We start from the raw sequence: 23,024 nt of genomic DNA on the forward strand, positions 1-23,024 counted from the left end.
AGACACAACATACGCACACACTCTCTCTTTCTCATACACACACATGAATAACTTTAATAGAATCTTATAGTAATAGAGAAACTCTATGAAAAACAGAATTGTAGGATATGCAGGACAGTAGAACTGTAATGATATTAAGAAGTTGGAAGTACAGTAAACCGCTTTTCAAGTAGTATAAATATATATAAACTAAGAAATATAGTGCAAATATGAAAATAAATTACAAATGAGAAATACAGGAAAAAAAGGAAAATATAACTTACTCATGATTCAGATGGTGAAGATTCTCGTCTCGCAAGGAAAGCCTTAATTTTTAGAGAACCATGAAGAAAGCCAGTTATAAGGGTGGCTGCCCCCCCCCCAGGATAACGATAAGACCAAGGTCCCTCCCGGTTGTTTAGCCGTCTTGCTTACGTCATTTTTTTAACCTAGGGAAATGGGAATCTTGGTTTTTGAAAACCTAGGTAAAAGAGAACCCTGGTTTTTGAAAACCTAGGTAAAAGAGAACCCTGGTTTTTGAAAACCTAGGTAACTAGAAACCCTGGGTTTTTGTTTCCTGGGTTGTTGGAAATGCCTGGGTTCTGATTTTATGTGTAAAGTAAAACCCCTGGTTTCAATTCTATGGGTAAGTGAAATAGGCCTTTTCTGGAAACCTATGGGTTATCTAGTGTGTAAATACAGTATAAATACTGGAGCTTAAGCTCAGGGTATGGGGATCACTTTTGAGAATTCTCATCGGTGTGGATCTCGTGTGGTGGAATGAAACAATAAAGCTGGACCCTTGCTTCTTCTCACTCACGGCTGGTGTATTTTTTCTATCTCCAACTGGTCTCAGAGGTAGATGTGAGTATTGGCTTCTAAGTTGAATTTTAAATGTTTTTGGGTAATAGGCTAAATTCGAGCCAACATTTGGCGACCCAGATGGGACTGGGCTAAGATCTATATGTCTGGAATCTCTCCCGTGGGACTTCGCTCTCTAAGCAACAGACAGGCCGTATAGGAAAAGGCATTGCAGATGCCTGTTATGTCAAAGCTCTGTTTTAGTGGTCTGTTGTTACGATTGAGAAGCCCCGGGGTGGGAAGAAAGACTAAGTGGGTCTCCAAAATCTGGAGTGAGTGAGAAGAGGTAAGAGAGAAGTGTAGATTGTAGAATGTACTTTTTATAATTGTAATAAAGAAATGGTATATGTGTTGTGTGAGTGAAAGTCCTGCAATACCGCTGGAGGAAGGGAAAAAAGGTAGAAAAAAGAGTAGAGAAATAGAGAAATACTCCAGGGCGGGGATAGAAAGCAGGTGGAAAATGAGGCCTCAGACCCCAGATACCGGCTACTAGACTAGACTAGCAGTCTAGTGGCGGCTGCATTGGTGGGGACCCCTAATACCGCTGGAAAAGGATTAGATAAAAGATAGATAGATTAGATTCCAGGGCTGGATAGAGAGGGGAATAAATCCTGGGCCCAGGTCCGGGTCGTGCAATACAGCATGCCCGGTGTATGAATGGAATATGTACTAACAAATGTGTGTGCTTAAAATATATGTGCTTATAATATGTATAATATGAGTGTGGTGTGAGAGCGTGTGAGTTTTGGAGACAGGGAAAATGTATTTATTAGTGCTCTGAACATGAGCTCCATACCTAAAGTATTGGATAAGTTGGATAAGATTTAGAGAAAAGAAAATTTTTTCCTTTGGAGAAAGTTGGATTTAATTTGTATGACTGTAAGCTTCATGCATACGGAGCTGGTTTGGAGGTGCTTTATACTTTGAAAACTTCATGTAGTAAAATAAGTGTAATAATGTGGAATACAATGTGTGTATGTGAGCTTGCCTGCGTTGTTGATAGAAAGGGGGGGTGTATGTGTGTGTGTTCCTGTCCGTTCTTATCTGTGCTTCTGTGTGGAAGGACAAGGAAAAAAACAAACAAAAAAAACAAAAAAAAAACAAAAGGGAAAAAGGTAAGACAAGTCGTTGTGTGTGTGTTCTTCAGAGTGAGCTGGGTAATGCGGAGCATTGTGAGATATCTTGCGGACTTTGAATGTTTCGAATCCGGTACATACTTTCGGTGAGTCGGCGAGACTGTGTGTGTTATAATTAATTTGGTATCAATAACTGCTGTATAAGTGTGTTAAAAATTTTGGGGAGCATGCACGCCAATGGCACATATTTTAGACATCTGTTCGACTGCCCATTGTGTAAAGAAGAATTACTAGACCTGTAATATATAAAAACATATTCCCAGATTGTGTGATCCAGGGAAAAAGGAAGACTGAAGGCAGAAAAAAAGAGTGCATTTTCAGGCCCCAGAATGAGTCCGACGCTCCAAATGTGAAGGAGAAAGTCCATTTGGACCTTTCATTTATATTCCATTTATATTTATATTTCATTTCATTTATATTTGTAGCATTTTAGTAACTATTGTTATACAACTTGAAGTTAGTAAATTATATTTTAAAAAATTGTGTTCACAATTATGGTAAATAAGTACATAACACTTAAATTCCTTTTAAATAGTGTGGAAAAACTAGTTGGAACAACATTATTTCTATGAGTAATTAAGTTAAAAACTTGTGGTTATTATACAGATTATTAAATGAGTTTTAATGGAAGACCTTTTGACTGTAGAGGAAAAGGTGATTTCTCCAACTCAATGCGCTTCATTGGTTGAAATTAATTTAAAGTTGTCATAACTCAAAAATGATGGGTGTTTTGCAAAACTGTCTGTGTGGTTCGCCTAAAAGAGTTTTATGTGTGTTTGTTGTTTGTTTAGTATTATGGTGTTACTGTGCGTGTTCCAAGTTAGGAGGGAGGGTCTCCGTCCGGCCCGGCTCCTCAGTCTCCTGGCATGACACCAGACTGGATTGAGACCGTGTTGCGCAGATTGTACACAGTTCCATGTTTAGATGGGGTGCACGGCTGGTCAGAATCATGCGCGCCGGAGCTCCAAATCATTCTTTTCATTTTAATTTGAATTCCATGTGTTTCCCTGTTTGGAAACTGAATGAAAGTGTTTTGAGTTCCATGGTGACGGTTATCTAAACCACCGAGCGCGCGAGAGAGGGAGAGAGCGCGTGCGAGAGATTTCTGTTTTTACCCCTTTTTTCCAATCCTTTATCTTACGCTCTACATTAAAATCGAAGTGATTCAATATATATATATATACGTGGATATATTCCTGTAAAAATTAAAATCAATCAGAATGTCTTGATGTTAACAGTCCGAAGAGAACTTTAATAATAGTTTATGTGGTGTGTATTGTGCCACTTAGTTTCTTCTGCACAGACATCTTTATCTTTGCCTGACTAATGATAAAATTGATCAGCTGACATGTGAACCTGTTCGTTTTGAGTGATATTAATAAAAAAACCCTGAAAAGTAAAACCGACCCGAGGTAACAGTCTCAGGCTGATCACAATGTGGTCCGTATCAGGCTAGGTCACATCCTCCCTGTTGAGATAATGTTGAGCCTAAACATTTGGTTTTAGAGAGCAGTCTACCTTCATGAACTGACTCGCTAACAAGAACTGGAGTAACCATAATTAATTTGTATCGGTGATTCCTATATGGGTACGTGTCTATACAATATCTTAAGCAGTGTAAGTGCGAATTCTTCTGGCGAATTCTATTCTCTGAATAATTTCTGCATATTTTCTCTTTAAATGCTGTGTATATGTCCAATGATAAGTAATTAGTAAGATCAGATGGCAGTAGTAGTCTGCACATTTTTTAAATTCTGTATAATGTGTTGTACGCCTGTTACAGAAGTGATATCTGAATCAGTAACATTAGAATAAGGTGATGATTTGATTACTTACTTTTGCCGACATGTTGTGCTGATATGAGTTTGGGAGGTAGTTTAATTACGGTCCCTTTACAATAGTGTAGTTTGAAGTGTTTTTTTCCTGAACCGTAGATTGGTAAATAGAATAGAGTAGTTACGCAAATATATATGTGTGGGTGTGTATATATATACATATGTGCTATACGGTGTGCTATGGATATGTCATACAAAGTATACGAGTTACAATATTTAAATAATACAAAGCAGTGGTCACAAACTCGAGAACCTGTGAAGTGAATTGAATTGATAGTACGTTATATAGCAGCTGAGAACTGATAAAAACTGAGAGCTGTGAACTGGATGCAGGTGTGTGTGATCTGGGAATTGCAGTTCATGGCAGCCAGCCATGTTTGTGGACCGCAGTGAAGGATGGGAAATGTGGTTTGTGATATGAGTAGATTTAACACTACCTCAATATGGTCAAATACAGTTTAAATGAAATGGATAAAATTATAGGGCGAATCTTATCCTTCTTACAATTGTGCATTCAGCCAAGATGATAAATTTTATTAGACTAAGTTAAATACATATTCACATTCCTCGAAAGTGAGCAACATTTAAATGTCATGTATGAAGGATCTGAGTGATATTTTGAGTACAGTATGTTGATACAGTTATAAATTAATAAGAAACAAAATGCATGTACATGCATGTATACCATTTAGACTACAGACTAGTGCTGTACACATAGAACCAAATTCACTAGGTTGTTTTGAATGTAAATTAGTGGGATAAAAGTGGCTAGAGGACTGTAAATGCATATCTAGATCTCAACCTCATTTACTCTATTTTAGTTCTATCTTATTGGGATTATCACTCGTTAGCACAGATGGAATATTAATATGTTCGGGTAGTGTGCACCACAAATTTTCAGACTAAAGGAATTTTGTTTTCCTTTCTCAATATCTTTCTGGTAAATGAAAAACAGGAAGGGATAAGAATGTATCCTTGTCAATTGGGTTTGTACTTTTAAAAATAAATGGACTAGAACTATTTTACAGGGATAACTATACATGAGAGTGGAAAACCCCTTTAAGAGAGGTGTTATTCGTTTGATTAGAGCAGTGGAGATTACTTTAGTAAATTTTTTAAATGATTCGATAGACCAACATTATTTAATCCCTGCAGCAATATTTCCTGATTCACTGTGTTGAGAGCCTCTTCTAAATCAACAGACAGGGAAGTGCAGAGGGTACCGTGACATTGTTTTAAGACTTTCAAAACAACAGTTGTGCTGATATGTTTGTATGACCTTAGACTTCTTGCAGACTGATAACATGTGAACGGTTTACTGAAAAAGCTTTCTACAAGGGACATAGGCGAGGAGGCCGTGTTATTGGATTGTAATGATCTAATATAGTTGGATGTCCCCGATTTAATGTAATAAATAAATAAGAAAACTGATTTCCAAATTTCTGGTATAACCCCATTGTCTAATGAAAGATTAAAATGATAAATTGAAAGAGATGAAATAATAGTTTAGAAATACAGACTCCACACAATCAGGGCCTTGTGATGTGTTTTTATCGAACTTGAGTGATCTGTAAACATCACAAGTCTTAACACGTTAAAAACTGAACTCCTCATATCGAATTGTTTTTAATAGCTTCCTGCTTTATTAAAATCAGGGTATAATAAATCAAGATAAATATTCACTGTTTTAAGGACTAGATCTGATGCATAAATTGAACATTTAATGATGGGTTTTGCAGATGTGTGTTCCCAGTTGTCTGTCTCCAGTTTCCAAGTACTATTGCCCTGTAAACAATATCTTGAAAGGACATGCCCACTTAGTCTAGCATTATTACAGCAAGCTGTGATAACAAAAGCGATAAGTTTTGCGATACAACCAACCCACCCAGTAACCATTATTTATAGTATGATGTATATAGAATATATATATATATATATATATATATATATATATATATATATATATATATATATATATATATATATATATATATATGTGTGTATATATATATATATGTATATGTATATGTATATGTATATATATATATATATATATATATATGTATATATATATATATATATATATATATATATATATATATATATATATATATATATATATATATATATATATAAGATGTCCCAATTGTAACCTATAACTGTAATTCCATTCCACATGATATTATTATGGATCCGCGCTTTTTCCAAATGACTGCATGTGAGAGCTCAAGGCCATTATTCCTCTTAACAATTCCTAGATAGGTAGTACACCTGGAAGCGTCTCCTTCGCGGGGCTGTGGGCTCCCCTGTGGTGTACTCCTCTGTGGTCATAGACTCCCTTGCACGCTCCCAAGGCCGTCAGGACATGATTGGGGTCATCCTCCGCCCCATAAAAGCACAACAAATGTTCCTGGACGTTATCAAGTATGGTCTGCAGTGGATCACTGATTGCTCACTAAAGGACAACATCCTGAGATCCGGGTGTTCTTTGGACAAGCCTGACATTGAATGAACTTATGCTTTGCACCTGAACTATGGCTAGCAAACAATAACAAAGACTGTGTCTTACATGTGACTGAAGGGGTTGGGTGCTGCTGGGGGGGGTCCCGGCTCAGGAGAATGGGGCGCTTACAGGGCTGAAATTTATGTATTGAAAACAATGGATTTGGTGGCACAAGGATTGCCAGGCTGGAGATGCTCTCTTAGTGCAGATCATTGGGAAAATTGCTCTCTCACACATCGATCTTACGTTTATCACACCAGGTCATTTCTATTTTGAAAGAACATGATATGGGGATATGGGGTTAATCGATGTGCCACCCGAACTAAAATTCTTAAACCTGTTAGTGTGCCTAACTCACCAACTGTAAGTGTTGTAGTGGTGTCATTAATTCTGTGGAGCCAGTCACTGAGAACACTCACGATTGCCCAGCCGAAATTTGTATTTCGTTGAGCTTAAAAGTTTTGGGTCTGAAATTTCACAAACATTATGAACACCCTGTTCTGCCCAATTGGCTGAATAGAAGTCTATCACTAAAGAATGCAACCTGGTTAAGGGTAGAATTGTTAAAAAAATATATATATATAATAATAAATAAATAAAAAATAATATAAATACTGACGTTTAGGCCCATGGATTGTGTCGTCTGTTTGGAGTTGTTTGAATGCAATGAGGTTCTAGGAAACAATTGGAACGGCACTTATCGAACAAATAGTTTAATTGAATTCTGACTGCACTTCTTGCTGTATGTATTACAGCTGCCCATGATCTTAGCCTCAGAGGGGGAAGGTAGAGGAATGATCTCTGTACTTGCAGGCAAAGATGGAGGGTCACCTGAAGTGTGCTCAAGATTATTTATTATTTTTTTTCCTTGACCAGGGATAGGTCTGGCATACCCTGATGTGTGTTGGATACAATTTGTGCTGATACTAAACGTATTTCAGTAGATGCTCTACCTCTTGCACTAATGACCTATCACATGCAGACTAACAGCAATATGTATCTAACACCGCATGAAATGCTTACGGGTCGACCCATGTCTGTGTCTGTTCCTTATGATGGACGGCCGCTGGAGTAATTGCAGATGAATCGAAAAACATATATAAGACCACTAACTATTATGTATGGAGCTATCTATTCACAGGAACACAGCTAAGTGCAGTGTTATCAGTGTTATGTGTGAGGCATCACCGCCTCAACGGGGGGAGGTGTTCGGAGGTGTTCAGAGGTGTTCACCCGGAGGTGGGAGTCCCGGAGCCGCGAGAGAAGGCTGACTACAGGGCAGCAGCGGACTAGAACATGCAACCCCTGGAGGATGCTCAATCCTCCAATGACGAGATGGTGGGGAACACGTGAAGGTCCGGTACGAAGCGTCAACGGGGGGTCTGCTCTGTGGCAGACAGGATGAGAAGATGTGAAGATCCATACCCTGGGTGTACGTGCTAGCCTAACCTCTCCCCAAAGGGTGGCTCTCTACAGTACGTAAAGTGCTTGAGCTGAAGACAACCAGCATACAGAGAGATACAGATACTGCATACAACAGACTGTCAAGTATTGTTATAAAATGTTATAAAATGTTTGTGATGTGACGCAATCAGGCACAGAAAAGTATAATGGTGCTGCCGAGCACATAGTGCTGGCCGGGTGGGAATTTTTCCTCATAAGAGGTTTTTTCGCCCACCCCTGACTGCGAAAGACTGGGGTTTGGTTTTTGAGGGGAAGCAAGAATCTGCAGGTCCCGACAAATACAAAACTGTGGGCTGACAGGCCTAGTTGAGAAAGATAGGGACGTGTAGATCAAGTAGTTAGTTACTGTAGTGTACTCATACGTACGGCAATAGTAGTAGTAATGAATGATTAGGGGAACTCGGTTAATCACACTTATAATCGATGTAGGCAAACAAACGTATAATCAAGGTAGTTAAATTCGAAATGAGATATATATATATATATACACATAGTTAAAAGGAGAAGTAAGTTAAGGGTTAAGAGTTATGGCTAGGTACATCTACACATATCCGGCGCAAAGTGGATGTAGGGGGGTCCTAAGGCCCATTCTCCAGCTGCCAATCTACTATGAGACCCCAGGGCGCACAACACTAGCACGTCTCCCACCAGGTCTACAAAACCTCCTCAGCTCCTGTTCGGATCAGTGTTGCGTAGAAGTGGTTAATGTAAGGGACCCATTGGATTACGGGGACGACGGGCGCAGGGATTATGGCCTTGTTAGAGTAATCCTCCGACAGCTAGCGGGGGACGGCCATGGGGTGCGGCAGAATCAGTTCCTCCATGCTTAATTAAGGTATTGTATGAGGCTTCATAGCCTCAGAGGGGGAAATGTTGTGGATAAAAAATGTCATAAAATAAACATAAGGGAGGTCCAGATCCAGATCCAGGTCCAGTAACGGTGAGAGAAGGGACTGACGACGGGCACCGGCACCTAGACATACAGAAGCGGTTTTAGTCAGAAGTGGATAAATTGGTAAAACACTTTAAAGATCTTTATGGGTTATTAGTCGAAATAGTCGAAAGAAGTGTACGAGCTGAGGAGTGCTAACACACACACACACACACACACACACACACACACATGCTCGTACAGTCAAGGGCGGGCAAGTAGACACAACATACGCACACACTCTCTCTTTCTCATACACACACATGAATAACTTTAATAGAATCTTATAGTAATAGAGAAACTCTATGAAAAACAGAATTGTAGGATATGCAGGACAGTAGAACTGTAATGATATTAAGAAGTTGGAAGTACAGTAAACCGCTTTTCAAGTAGTATAAATATATATAAACTAAGAAATATAGTGCAAATATGAAAATAAATTATAAACGAGAAATACAGGAAAAAAAGGAAAATATAACTTACTCATGATTCAGATGGTGAAGATTCTCGTCTCGCAAGGAAAGCCTTAATTTTTAGAGAACCATGAAGAAAGCCAGTTATAAGGGTGGCTGCCCCCCCGAGATAACGATAAGACCAAGGTCCCTCCCGGTTGTTTAGTCGTCTTGCTTACGTCATTTTTTTAACCTAGGGAAATGGGAATCTTGGTTTTTGAAAACCTAGGTAAAAGAGAACCCTGGTTTTTGAAAACCTAGGTAAAAGAGAACCCTGGTTTTTGAAAACCTAGGTAACTAGAAACCCTGGGTTTTTGTTTCCTGGGTTGTTGGAAATGCCTGGGTTCTGATTTTATGTGTAAAGTAAAACCCCTGGTTTCAATTCTATGGGTAAGTGAAATAGGCCTTTTCTGGAAACCTATGGGTTATCTAGTGTGTAAATACAGTATAAATACTGGAGCTTAAGCTCAGGGTATGGGGGATCACTTCTGAGAATTCTCATCGGTGTGGATCTCGTGTGGTGGAATGAAACAATAAAGCTGGACCCTTGCTTCTTCTCACTCACGGCTGGTGTATTTTTTCTATCTCCAACTGGTCTCAGAGGTAGATGTGAGTATTGGCTTCTAAGTTGAATTTTAAAAGTTTTTGGGTAATAGGCTAAATTCGAGCCAACACATACTCTCTTAAATTATTACATTTTAATTTTACATATTAAATTAATAAAACACTATAGGAAAAAGTGAGTCAGATCGATGCATTGTGAGATGGCTAAAACAGTTGAGCATGTGATACTGCAGTGTGAGGCATACAATATAAAAATAATTCAATTTGTGGGAAAATTAAGTGATCTCGGAATATATACAATAACATTAGAAAATATATTTCAATGTACATTGAGAGAGGTAAGAGTATACTGCATTATCTTTAAATACTTGCGGGACACGGGTTTGATTAATAGGATGTAGGTGGTTTAATTTTTTTTTCTCCAGCTGAACGTTACACTCCATCCCAGGAGGTGGCGGTAATGCGCCTTAAACTGGTTTGCCAACCGCCATAAAACAATAGAAAACGACGAAAGAACCTCTCTCACGCTTGTTCACGGAGCTTCTTTCTCTACACGGGCTTAGAAGCTCTGATATTCTGTGTAATTCCACTAAAGGTGAGTTCATCTGAAACTGACCACCTGAGCTACTCGGTTCACAGGTTAGCGGAGATTCTGGAGTCATGAATCTCTGTATTTTTCTTCCAGTGTCCTGATTCTTTACACCTCTTATAATGAAAACCAGACGGCGCTCTTTAAGAAAATCTCCACAGACTCCTGCTGCTACTGGCTCAGAGGTAAAGTTTAGTCATGTGTCTGATTTCTCTTTTCCTTTTTAAACTCTGAGAACTTGTTTATAATTAAGTAACGATTACAACACTATATACAACAAGCAGAAAACACCGCGCGTTCTGATGACGTCACCAGTTAGTCTCTGATCGTCAGTGTGATATTACTCTTGACAGCGTTGTTACTTGACCGCGTCTTGGTGACGTTTATTTTTATATATAATCTTGGCTAACGGTCCAGAAACGTCGTGGCCACGTCCTCAAAAAACTCTCTAACTAGTTTCATTAAGAACGATGTGAAGACGTGTTTTTATTTATTGTATTCAGCGTTTACAACAAAATTGTCAACTTATTCATGAACTCTTTTATATAACAGACTGAGGACACAATCACATTTGCATAATTCAAAACAAAAGTAGAAAAGAAATAAATTAAATTAAGAGATAATTTGTAGGGGTTTGTTATGAGTTTAATCTTGTCTAAAATGAAACAGGTTTCTGGCTTGGGGAATAATCTAGTTATTATTTTCAGATGAGTCCACATATGTAGATAGTTCTGTGCAGTGTATAAGTATCATTATCCTCGCCTGTGATCCATTTTCCAAAAAAACTTGTTTATAGTTTAAACAACGCATAATTATTTTAAAATGTCTTTACCTCCTAAAAACCCGTATTTAGAATGTATAATAAATATTTTTAATTTCTTTGGACATGGACATAGTCTCCACAAAGAATAACACGGATGGTTTAAGTGTTCTTGGTTTTATTTCAGTAAAAGAGAACAACGGTATCATAACATCGAGGGGCTGTAGAAATTTGATACACATCAGTGTTTTCTCAACAATATAATAAACAAATCTTTCAATTATTTCACGAATAACATTCTGTTCATTTATGTCCACGATTCTAATACATCTACCTCATTCAATCATCATGTATTTTCTAACAGCATAGTTACACAAAATGGACCGACCGCGTTAATACACACGCATCATAGCTAACCATTCGATACACTTTTCTTACATCATCCATATTCACCTCATTGTGTGTGGATTAAAACGGTAAAAAGTAGGGTTCACAGCACATTCATTAGCAGACACATGCTAAGCATTTTCTGGTCAACAAAACCGTGAATCTCCATTACGTCACACACACACAGACAATGGCCAGTAGCGCGCGCACACGTTAAGATCCAAAGGTCGTAAATCACACGACCCTACAGAACTGCCATTCAGGGGGACATGGAAGGGTCATAAATCAAACAGTTTAACAAAGTTTTTGTTATTACTACTAACGTAATATCCGCTTCACATATATCTTTAAAAATACTGTCAATTGTTGGAATATCCTTCTTCACTTCTTTGAAAAAAATCTAAATAATCTTCAGCCGTTTGCAAAGAAGAATATAAATTAGACTAGAACTGAAACGACTCTTTAGTAATTACTCTATGATGAGAGTTTTCTTCCTGATTTACTATTAAGCTACAAATCATTTTCTTTCTTGTCTCCTTTTTTCCAGCTTGATGAAATATGAACTGTTCTTTTCTCCCTTTTCCATTCATGTAGCTCTGGATCTTACATATGCACCTTTTTCTTTTTTTTTTTATCTCCATCTCACTTGGAGATTAATCCACAGGTTTATCTTTGTAGAGTAAATTTTTTTTGTCCTACACTGTAAAAAAAAATTATGGTAAAAAACCGGCAGCTGTGGTTGCCAGAACTTTACCGTAAAAAATAAGGTATCAACGTTTTAAGTTGTACGGGATTGCACTTTGTCTACTATGTTTTTCACAGTTCAAAACTGTCTAATTTAAAGGTTTATGCTGTAAAATACAGTTATGAACAGCTCATTACTGTCTAATTTAAAGGTTTGTTGTACTAATTACAGACAAAAACTCTAATTATAAAATTGTTTCCCCAAAGGGCACAGGAAACCAGTGTTTAATTGTAGGAAAAATTACATTAAATATGTTGGATATTGTGAACCATTCACATGTTTCACTGTAAAAATTACAAATAACCACTAATTTCATTCGGAAGTTTCTATGAAAGCATCATACTATCACACTAGCTGGAAGCTCAGACTTTATGAAATATAAGCTACATATTGTGCAGCTGACAAAAATGTTTCTTTTACTTTTAAATTGTAATTTTAATAATGCTTTAAACAACGAGAGGAATTCAAGGTTAAAATTATTAAGAGTACTGTTACACTAATTAGCAAATATATATAAAACTTGCAAACCAAAAACTAATCCATAAAAGAACTAAGACATCAATGTGGTCCCAAGTATTTTTAATTAAGACCGGCAAGAAATGAAGGATTTTTCTGTTTTTGAACAGAAGTAGGCAGTAATTTAAACAAAACACAAATACTCCAGTTAGTCCTGACTGTAGAAGTTAAAACATCACTCTTACTACTCTACAGGCACTTCCAACAGATCTTATTTAAAGTTAAGTAAAGGTTAAATAAATAAATTAGATAAATTAAAGGTTCACTGCAAGAGCAAAGAGAAAAGTGGATGTTTAAAGACATTGTTCTACTTAACATCCTACGAGGAAAATCCTTCACAGAAAAACAGTGATTAAAGACTCCGTAATTTACTATAACATAACCTCAGTAAATCATTTACATTTTCACTTGGCAGACGCTTTTATCCAAAGCGACTTACAAATGAGAAAGATACAAGCAAAGCGATATCAAGCAGAGAACAATACAAGAAGTGCTACCATACGAGATCTATTAATTGAATTCCAGAAGAAGCAAAGTGCAGAGTAGAGGTGTAAGTGCATTTTTTATTTTATTTTATTTTTTAATAAATGAGTTGGTTAGGTGTTCATTTGAAGAGGTGGGTCTTTAGTTGTTTTTTGAAGATGGTGAGAGATTCTGCTGTCCGGATTGATATTGGAAGTGCATTCCACCACTGAGGAACAGTTAGTGTGAAGGTTTTGGAAAGGGACCTTGCGCCACGCTGAGTTGGAACTGCTAAACGTCGGTCGCTAATCGATCGCAGATTGCGAGAGGGAACGTGGGCCTTCAGGAGAGAGTTGAGGTAGGAGGGTGCTGTTCCTGATGAGGTCTTGTAGGTGAGCATGAAGGCCTTGAACTTGATGCGGGCAGCTACAGGAAGCCAGTGGAGGGAGATGAAGAGGGGTGTGACATGGGTTCTCTTGGACTGGTTGAAGACGAGGCGCGCTGCAGCATTCTGAATCATCTCAAGGGGTTTGATGAGCTGGCTGGGAGGCCTGAAAGCATTGAGTTGCAGTAGTCCAGTTTAGAGATAACAAGAGCCTGGACTAGAATCTGTGTAGCCTGTTTGGTGATGTAGGGTCGGATTTTCTTGATGTTGTAAAGGATGAACCTACAGGACCTTGCAGTTGCTGAGATATGGTCTGCAAAGGTCAAGCCATTATCAAGAATCACCCCAAGGTTCCTGGCCGTCCTGGTTGGCATGAGTGTGAGTGAGCCGAGCTGTACAGTGAGTTTGTGGTTGATTGAGGGACAGGCTGGGATGACGAGAAGCTCAGATTTTGCCAGGTTAAGTTTAAGATGGTTTTAAGATAAGATAAGTTTTAAGATGGTTTTAAGATAAGTTTAATCCTGACCGAGATGTCCGAAAGGCAAGCAGAGATGCGCGCAGAGACTGATGGATCGTCAGGCTGGAAGGACAAATGGAGCTGGGTGTCATCAGCATAGCAATGATATGAGAAGCCATGAGACTCAATCACCTGCCCTAGAGATGTGGTGTAGATAGAAAAGAAGAGTGGACCCAGAACTGACCCCTGTGGAACGCCAGTTGTGAGTTGCTGACTTTCAGAAATACCTCCCCTCCATGATACCTTGAAGGATCTGTCAGAGAGATAGGATTCCACCCAGCTCAGAACTGTTCCAGTGATGCCCAGGCTGGAGAGAGTTGACAGGAGAATCTGATGGTTCACAGTGTCGAAAGCAGCAGAGAGGTCAAGTAGGATGAGGACAGATGATCTAATGAATGAATGCCTTTTATTGTCACTATACATATGTACAATGAAATTAAGAGGTTAAATTAATCTAGAGGTTGCTCTAGTCGTAAGGCTTCAGTGACGGAAAGCAGAGCAGTCTCCGTGGAGTGGTTGCTCTTGAAGCCAGACTGCTTGGTGTCCAGGAGGTTGTTCTGTGTGAGAAAATTTGAGAGTTGATTAAAAACGGCTCTTTCAAGCGTTTTTGAAAGAAAAGTAAGTAGGGAAACAGGTCTGTAGTTTTCAACTATAGCAGTTAAATATATAGATTTAAATCAGCACATCATGTAAAAAAAAAAACAAAACAAAATAGAACATCACAAAATTTGATTCAGCTGTTTTGATGACCCGCAAACTTGCCATCTTGTGGTTACAACACATGTCAATAACACATTCCTTGTTAATTCACTATAACAAAAAAAAACAGTTCCGCTTTACAATGTCTCTCGCCACTCGTGATCCGAAAGGTCTGAGATTAAGGGGAAGACTCTTGGGTTCACTGGAAGTCGCTTTTTGTTCTTCTTCTCCTCGACTTTTGTGCCCTTCTCGGGATTTATGATGAAAAAACACATTGGAAAAGAATGAATGATTGTGAAAATTCTGTAAATAAACCTACGTCGTAAATGAACCCCGCCTCCACCCAAATAAAAACTTCTTTGCATAACTTTGCAGGAACTCAAGCACTGAGGCCAGTTCTGAAGGGTAGTGAATGTTGAAACAGTAATAACTACCAAACATCAGACAGACAGCAGAGATGAATGTGGGAATGTCATCATTCACAATCTTGCAGTCCACACTCGGTATGAATCGATCACCAGCATAGCAGGAGGGTCCTGTGGATAAAACAAAATTTCAATGTAATATATACACATGTAGTTATATACAAATGTGTGTGTTTGTGTGTTTGTGTGTGTATATACAGAAATATACATAAACAGACAGATGGATAGACTGACATACCACAGATATAGAGATGGAAAGATAGAGTGGTGTTTGAAGGTTTGTGAACTCATTAGATTTTTCTATAAGTTTGCATAAATATGACCTAAAACATCAGCTTTTCACACAAATGCTAAAAGTATATAAAGAGAACCCAATTAACAAATGAGACAAAAATATTACACGTGGTCATTTCTTTATTGAGGAAAATGATCCAATATCACATATCTGTGAGTTGCAAAAGTATGTGAACCTCTAGGATTAGCAGTTAATTTGAAAGTGAAATTAGTCAGGTGTTTTCAATTAATGATAATCAGGTGAGCACCTTGTTTTATTTAATGAACAGGGATCTATCAAAGTCTGATCTTCACAACACATGTTTGTGGAAGTGTATCAGGGCACGAACAACAGAGATTCTGAGGACTTCAGGAAAAGAGTTGTTGGAGCTCATCAGGCTGCAAAGGAGCCCAGGGTAACTTCTAAGCACCTAAAGGCCTCTTTCTAATTGGCTAAAGTTAATGTGCATAAGTCCACCATCAGGAGAAGACTGAACAGCTATAATATGCATGGCAGGGTTACAAGGAAAAAGCCACTGCTCTTCAAAAATAACATTGCTGCCCTTCTGCAGTTTGTCAAACAGTGTGGTGGTAGTATCATGTTTTGGGCTGTTGTGCTGCATGTGGGCCAGGATGGCTTGCCATCATTCATGGAGCAATGAATTCTGAATTATACCAGTGAATTCTAAAGGAAAATATCAGGGCATCTGTCAGTGAACTGAATCTCAAGAGAAAGTGGGTCATTCAGCAAGTCAACGACCCTACGCACACAAGTTGTTTGACCAAACAATGATTACAGAACAATAAAGTTAATGTTTTGGATTGGCCAAGTCAAAGTCCTGACCTTAATCCAAGAGAAATGTTGTGGAAGGACCTGAAACAAGCAGTTCATGTGAGGAAACCCACCAACAGTCCAGAGTTGAAGCTGTTCTATACTAAGGAATGGGCAAAATTCCTTCAAGCCAATGTGCAGGACTGATCAATAGTTACCGCAAACGTTTAGTTGCAGTTATTGATGCACAAGGAGGGGTCACACCAGATAATGAAAGCAAAGGTTCACCTACTTTTGCAACTTATTTGCACCAGGTGTGCTTGACTTGGAACACATGAAATACCTGAACTGGGTAGGGGCAGAAAATATATGAAATACCTGGACGGGGCAGAAATAGGTAGCTATCAATGGCTGCAAACAGATTTCTGAGAAGACGGGTTGTGAAAAACCCTCAAGTGACTGCAAAAGATGAGGAGCAAGACTTGGTGTAACAGACACTGAGGTTTCTGTGAGCATAGTAAGGCGCATACTAAACGCAGAAGGTTTCCATGCCAGAACTCCAAGATGTTCACGACTACTGATCCAAAAGCACAAGAAAAAATCGGCTCAGAATCATAGAAATAAGCCACAGAAGTTTTGGGATTCTGTTCTGTGGAGCGATGAAACAAAACTGGAACTTCTCGGCACGATGGATCAGCGGTATGGCTGGAGGAAGAAGAACGAAGAAAGAACACTCTGTCCACAGTCAAGCATAGTGGTGGTTCGGTGATGCTCTGGGGCTGCTTTGCATCCTCTGGCAATGGAAACCTACAGCGTGTGGAAGGCAAGATGGATTCATTGAATTATTAGGATATCCTAGGAGAAAATGTCATGCTGTCTGTGAGGAAGCTGAAGCTTGGGTGTCATTGGACCTTCCACCAGGACAATGATCTCAAGCATACCTCAAATTCCATCATAGTCACCTGACTTGAACCCCATAGAAAGTCTCTGGTGGGATTCGAAGAAGGTGGTTGCAGCACGCAAACCCAAGAATAGGGCTGCACAATTATGGCCAAAATGATAATCCCCATTATTTTGATCAATATTGAGATCTCGATTATTTATCACAATTATTCATTGATTTTTAGGGACAACATATTTTTAACTGCGCTTTCACATTTAAATAAACAGACTGCTGCCTTCACCTCCATGTTGTTGTGCTACATTCCTGCTAATGTACAAATCTTTAAGTGTTTACAGGAGGAGAGATGCAAAACAATTTCTTTTAGGAGCACAGTTGAAGTTAGGTTTGTTTGTTTTTTTTGTTTTTTTTTTTGTTTTGTTTTTTATTTTTACATTTTTCTTTATTTTATTTATTTATTTTTTTAGAGATGGTAATGTTAATGTGCCACAATATAAGTAAATATAAGTATGCATGAGAACTTCTGATAAACTAAATGTAATATTTTCAGTTAATTTTACAGGCTGTATGCAGAAAAAAAACAACCGTTAACTTGTTCCACCTTGTAAACAAATACAAAAAACCTTAATGTTCAGTATTTGAAGTCTGCTCCTCTTAAATATATTTAAAGCTACACTATTAGACATTTTCCACTGTCATGGTTCTGGGCTGGAGTCAGTTCTCGAACCACTCTGTGTATATTGTGTATATATCTGAATAATCTCATATAGGATGTGATTGCGTGAGTTCATTTACCCGTCAGATGAAAAGCACTTTAGTTTAATGCTGTTCATTAGGGATGCACCGATCAGGATTTTTACGACCGAAACCGATCCAGATACCAATCTTTTTTCTGTTTAAGCTTTAATCAGGAGGTCTGTCATAAACGGTTAAATGTAAGCTCTCTGCTCATGGTCACTGTTAATTGAATTAAAATAATACCAATGAGAAATACTATTGGTTAATTGATAAATAAACAAGCATAAAATATTTATTTTTAGATATTTTAAACAATAGAGTCCTAATTAAAAGTAGATTGACACAGGCATGATACATAGCAAAAAGGCTAATAGCTTTCTAAGGAGATGGCAAACTAAGCTTATGTCAAATTGATGTTAAGTGTAACCCACAGTAATTAAACATCATTTAATTTCTCATTTTAATTATATTTTATGAAGTTATTTTAATGTCTATTTTTTTCTATTAAATTATTTATTTATAACTAAGCACTAGGGATGTCACGATACCAAAAATCTTGTAGTCAGTACCGATACCACCAAAAGTACATGATACTCAATACCAAGTCGATAACACGGTGTGGTTAAAAAAAAGAATATCTTTTTTCTTTTTTTTCTTTTTTTTTTTTTTCTTTTCTTTTTTTTAATAAAACTCCTGGAGGACATCCTCCTCTGGCTAATACTGGCAAAATGGGGGGGGGGGGGGGGGGGGGGCATTTTAGTTATCAAACACTATCTGACAATGACTAAACAGTGTTAATAACAAGTGCGTGCACTCATAAATGTGCACTCATAAGCATTAGTTTAAATTCACTGATGTGGTGGCAGGGCAAAAAGATTTATTAAAAGTATGAACATTTGAAAAATTATTAGTGACATTAGGCTACATTTAGCTGACAGGACACGGGCTGAATGGCGATGCATGGTGGCCCATTAGGAGGTAGTTTATAACACTGCAATGCGTTAGCGTCATTAACAAAAAACTGGCTATCACAGACATTACATAATATTAGCTAGTTTCATGGCTACAGTGCCAGCTGCCTAAAACAAACATAATATAGGACCGTCTTTCAGGTGCTTTGCCAAATTCCAGGGGTTTCCTCTTTTTGTTTGAAATGAACGATAGCATTGGTTGCACACCGGCAACTGATGCTACCTTTCCTCTCAACAAGTCAGGGCAGAGCTAAAATTGTCACCATTTTCTGTAGTTTTTCCCGTGTGCTTGTAGGCGTTCTTCATCTTCTTTACCACTTGTGGACTGACTAAAACACTTGTGTGTATTTGCTGTCCCCTTCATTTCTGGAAGAATTGGAACCTCTTTACCTTCATAACCAACGATACCTAAGCAGCTGCAGAAAAACAAGTACCGTCATGGTTTAAGAATGTTGGTATCAACTTGGTACTGAAGTATCGGTTCTCGTGACATCCTTACTAAGCACATTTTCTGTCTTTACATTTTATTTATATATATATTTTTTTATCAGTTGTTCCTTTTGATGGGTTTCCCAGTACAGTGTTGCCATGTCTGCTGATAATATTGAGTTATTTTGTGGGATTAAAACATGGAAACTGGAGTCGACTTTTCTAGTGATATCTGGCAACAGAAATGACAGTAAAACATTTTAAATTATGTGAACAAGCACACACTGCACTGCACCGCTCTGTTAAAACACTGAATTGAAGAAAAGCTTATAATTTTATGAAAGTATTTACATTAATCTTTTAGTTAAAATGTGTACTATTTAAGCTGTGAAGTTCTTTAAATTGATTTTAAGGTTGTTTTAGGGTTTGTTGACACTGTGTCTTCTTGGCAACAAAGCTGTAAAATTGGTTATAACTACCAAGAAAAGGCCAGTAGCTGATGTTATGGCACGAAAATCATGTTAATATACATTTGTTAATATCCTGTGGCTATAGAAACATGAGTATTTTAACATTTACAGATTGACTCCATGCACTTCCATTGTAGGTGCCTCACTGTTCTGCTTTTTTAAAGTGTTAAAATAATTTTTTTATTTAACTTTTTGTGGTAATCAACATTATACAACAAATGCTGTTGATTGTGCTAAACGGGTATTGAACCAGAAATATTCCTTTAAGTGCACACTGCACAGGAAACCAAATAAGTTTGTGTAATAATAAGAAAATAATATAGCTGCAAGCAGCAATGACAGGCCCAAGCACTTCAGTGCCATCACCACCTGTGGGTGTATGAAATCAATGCATAGTGAAGCGAGTGTTATATAGTACAGTTCACAAGTATACAAAGAGAAGAGTATTAAATTTTGATGCATTACTACATCAACATTATGTGAGATACAGAGAATCATTTTGCAATTTGACATCAGCCATGTCGCGACATTATTCTGACCAAGATTGAAGCGATTCGGGTGAATATGAGAAAACTCTTTGAAAGCCTTGTGTGACACACTTCCTGCTGCCAGGAGGTGGCGCTATGACCATCACTCACAGTAGTCACATCCATGTGGTCAGGCCCCAGTACCAAACATACAGCTTTTTTTTTTTTCCTTTTTTTGCCATACATTTACTGCCTCATCATGGTGAAACTGTTTGAGATGTCAAAAATCCATTCGCAATTTTACATCCTGATTGTCTTGCCATAATGTTGACCAAGTTTGGTGACAATCACATGAATCCCCTAGAAAGAATAATTAAAAGTTCACTGCATGCACGAAATCCAAAATGGCCAACTTCCTGTTGGGCAGAGCTATTGATTGTTGTTCAGAAGTTGAAAGTTGTTTGGGTCGATGAGAACAATGTGTGTACTGAGTTTCATACATATACATACGAGTGTGTACAATTTATGTACCAAGGTTTTGTGTTGTGCAAAACCTTGCCCATGTGCTACCGATGACTGGCATGTGTGCTGCATAATTTCATCTCATTTCATTAAAAAAATTATATGGTTTTTGTACAATACGGGTTTTCAATTCAATTTTATTTGTATAGCGCTTTTTACAATAGACATTGTCTCAAAGCAGCTTTACAGAAATATCAACACGGTATACAGATATTAAAGGTGTGAGTTTATCCCAACTGAGCAATCCACTGAGTGGCGACGGTGGCAAGGAAAAACTCCCTAAGATGGTTTAAGAGGAAGAAACCTTGAGAGGAACCCGACTCAGAAGGGAACCCGTCCTCATCTGGGTAACAACAGATAGTGTGAAAAAGTTAATTATGGATTTATATGAAGTCTGTATGGCGTTAGGAGCAGCCGTAGTCCCAGCAGTCTGGAATTAGAGAAGATTTGAGCTCCATCCAGAGGCAGAAAGGATCTGGATCTCTAGTATCTCCATAAATTTGTGTGGGGCTCGGCGAAAGGAGAGAGGGAGAAAAAAGATAATTATGACTGCGAAGTAGTAGAACAGAATCTAGTCAGGGTAGGCTTGAATAAACAAATATGTTTTAAGCCTAGACTTAAACACTGAGACTGTGTCTGAGTCCCGAACACTAATAGGAAGACTGTTCCATAACTGTGGGGCTCTATAAGAGAAAGCTCTTCCCCCTGCTGTAGCCTTCACTATTCGAGGTACCGTCAAATAGCCTGCATCTTTTGATCTAAGTAGGCGTGGCCGATCATGTAAAACCAAAAGGTCGCTTAGATATTGTGGCGCAAGACCGTTTAGTGCTTTATAGGTTAATAAAAGTATTTTATAGTTGATGTGAGATTTCACTGGGAGCCAATGCAGTATTGATAATATTGGTGTGATATGGTTGTATCTTCTAGTTCTAGTTAGGACTCTAGCAGCTGCATTCTGGACTAACTTGAGCTTATTTATATTACTACTGGAACATCCAGACAGTAAGGCATTACAGTAATCTAATCTAGAGGTGACAAATGCATGAACTAGTATTTCCGCATCATGTAGTGACAATTGTTTCTTATCTTAGAAATATTTCTGAGATGAAAGAAAGCTATCCTAGTAATATTATCTACATAAGACACTGTAGCCTTTTTACTGTAACCTTTTACAGTATTTTACTGTTAAATTCACAAACATCTTTTACAGTGTGCATATGAATTTGTTGGTAAATACTTAAAAATAATTATTTAGCTTAATGGTTATGTATTAGCTTAGTATGTTTTGGGGGGGAAATGACAAAATTCTGATGAATAAATGCTGTAAATGTGTTGCTGATTGTTGCTTGATGTTACTTGAGGCACTGGTTTGTCTTAATGAGTACATTTTGAGATGATGGGTCGAATAGAAATTAAACAAAAAATACCATTATAATTGCATTGTTTTAATTGCTTCCATCAAAACCAATACAATTTCCATTAAAAACATTTGAATTTGACCATGGTCAAATCTGACCATGGTCATTGGGACATACTCCCTACGTTTGAGCAACATACTATAAGCTGTAACATCACCACGACGAATATGGGAATCATGAGGTTACGTGGTTGGAACGTTATTTGGTACGTCGCTGTGACTAATATGGTTATGTCTTCACAACATAACTGTGTTAGCTGGGTTCAGGTCAGGGCTCACACTTCATGTGGCCTTTAGATTATTAATATAGGAACTGATTTCATTTCATGTTTGTTGGAAATTCTGAAACAATTAGCAGAAATGTGTAACACTTGCTCCACTTGTTAGATAGTGTTGTGGAATCTTCAGCAAAAAGCACTCTGAATCTCAAGGTCTTGATGTCTAAAGAGAGACTTTATTATCCAAACAACAAAGTCGAGCAGGTCTGCAGATTAACTCCCTTGCTTATCCTTGATACATGCTTTTATACAATTCTGTATGTTGATCTCATCAGGCGGGGTTTTTTCTTTCCCTTTATTTTATTTATTCAGACCTTGGTCATGCACCACCATTAATTCTAAGACTTGGGCCTCCCTCGTGTTTTTAATGGTGGCGTGGTACATCCAGCTCTCTTTAAAAAAATAAATAAATAAATAAATAATTATATTCCAAAAAGATTACATACATTCCCAGCACAAACCGGTACCAGTATACTGATTTAGTATTTGCTTATACTCTTTAAGCATATGTTTTAATGGATTAACTCATTTATTGATTATAACATGTTGATACTCTTTCACAGCTTATACTTTGGT

The 23,024-nt window shown here is 37.8% G+C and overlaps 1 protein-coding gene across 1 annotated transcript in view; it reads left to right on the forward strand.

The window, feature by feature from the left end:
* Window positions 1-10,180: 10,180 nt before the first annotated feature.
* LOC108279545 (gastrula zinc finger protein XlCGF26.1) overlaps window positions 10,181-23,024 on the forward strand; it is a 29,616-nt gene continuing 16,772 nt past the window's right edge. The window contains exons 1-2 of the mRNA XM_053688354.1: window positions 10,181-10,320; window positions 10,411-10,499. Coding sequence (XP_053544329.1) covers window positions 10,437-10,499 — 63 coding nt within the window. The 5' untranslated portion in view covers window positions 10,181-10,320; window positions 10,411-10,436. The remainder of the gene's footprint in view (window positions 10,321-10,410; window positions 10,500-23,024) is intronic.

This window comes from Ictalurus punctatus, chromosome 19 (genome assembly GCF_001660625.3).
Source record: "Ictalurus punctatus breed USDA103 chromosome 19, Coco_2.0, whole genome shotgun sequence".
Taxonomy (NCBI): Eukaryota; Metazoa; Chordata; class Actinopteri; order Siluriformes; family Ictaluridae; genus Ictalurus; species Ictalurus punctatus.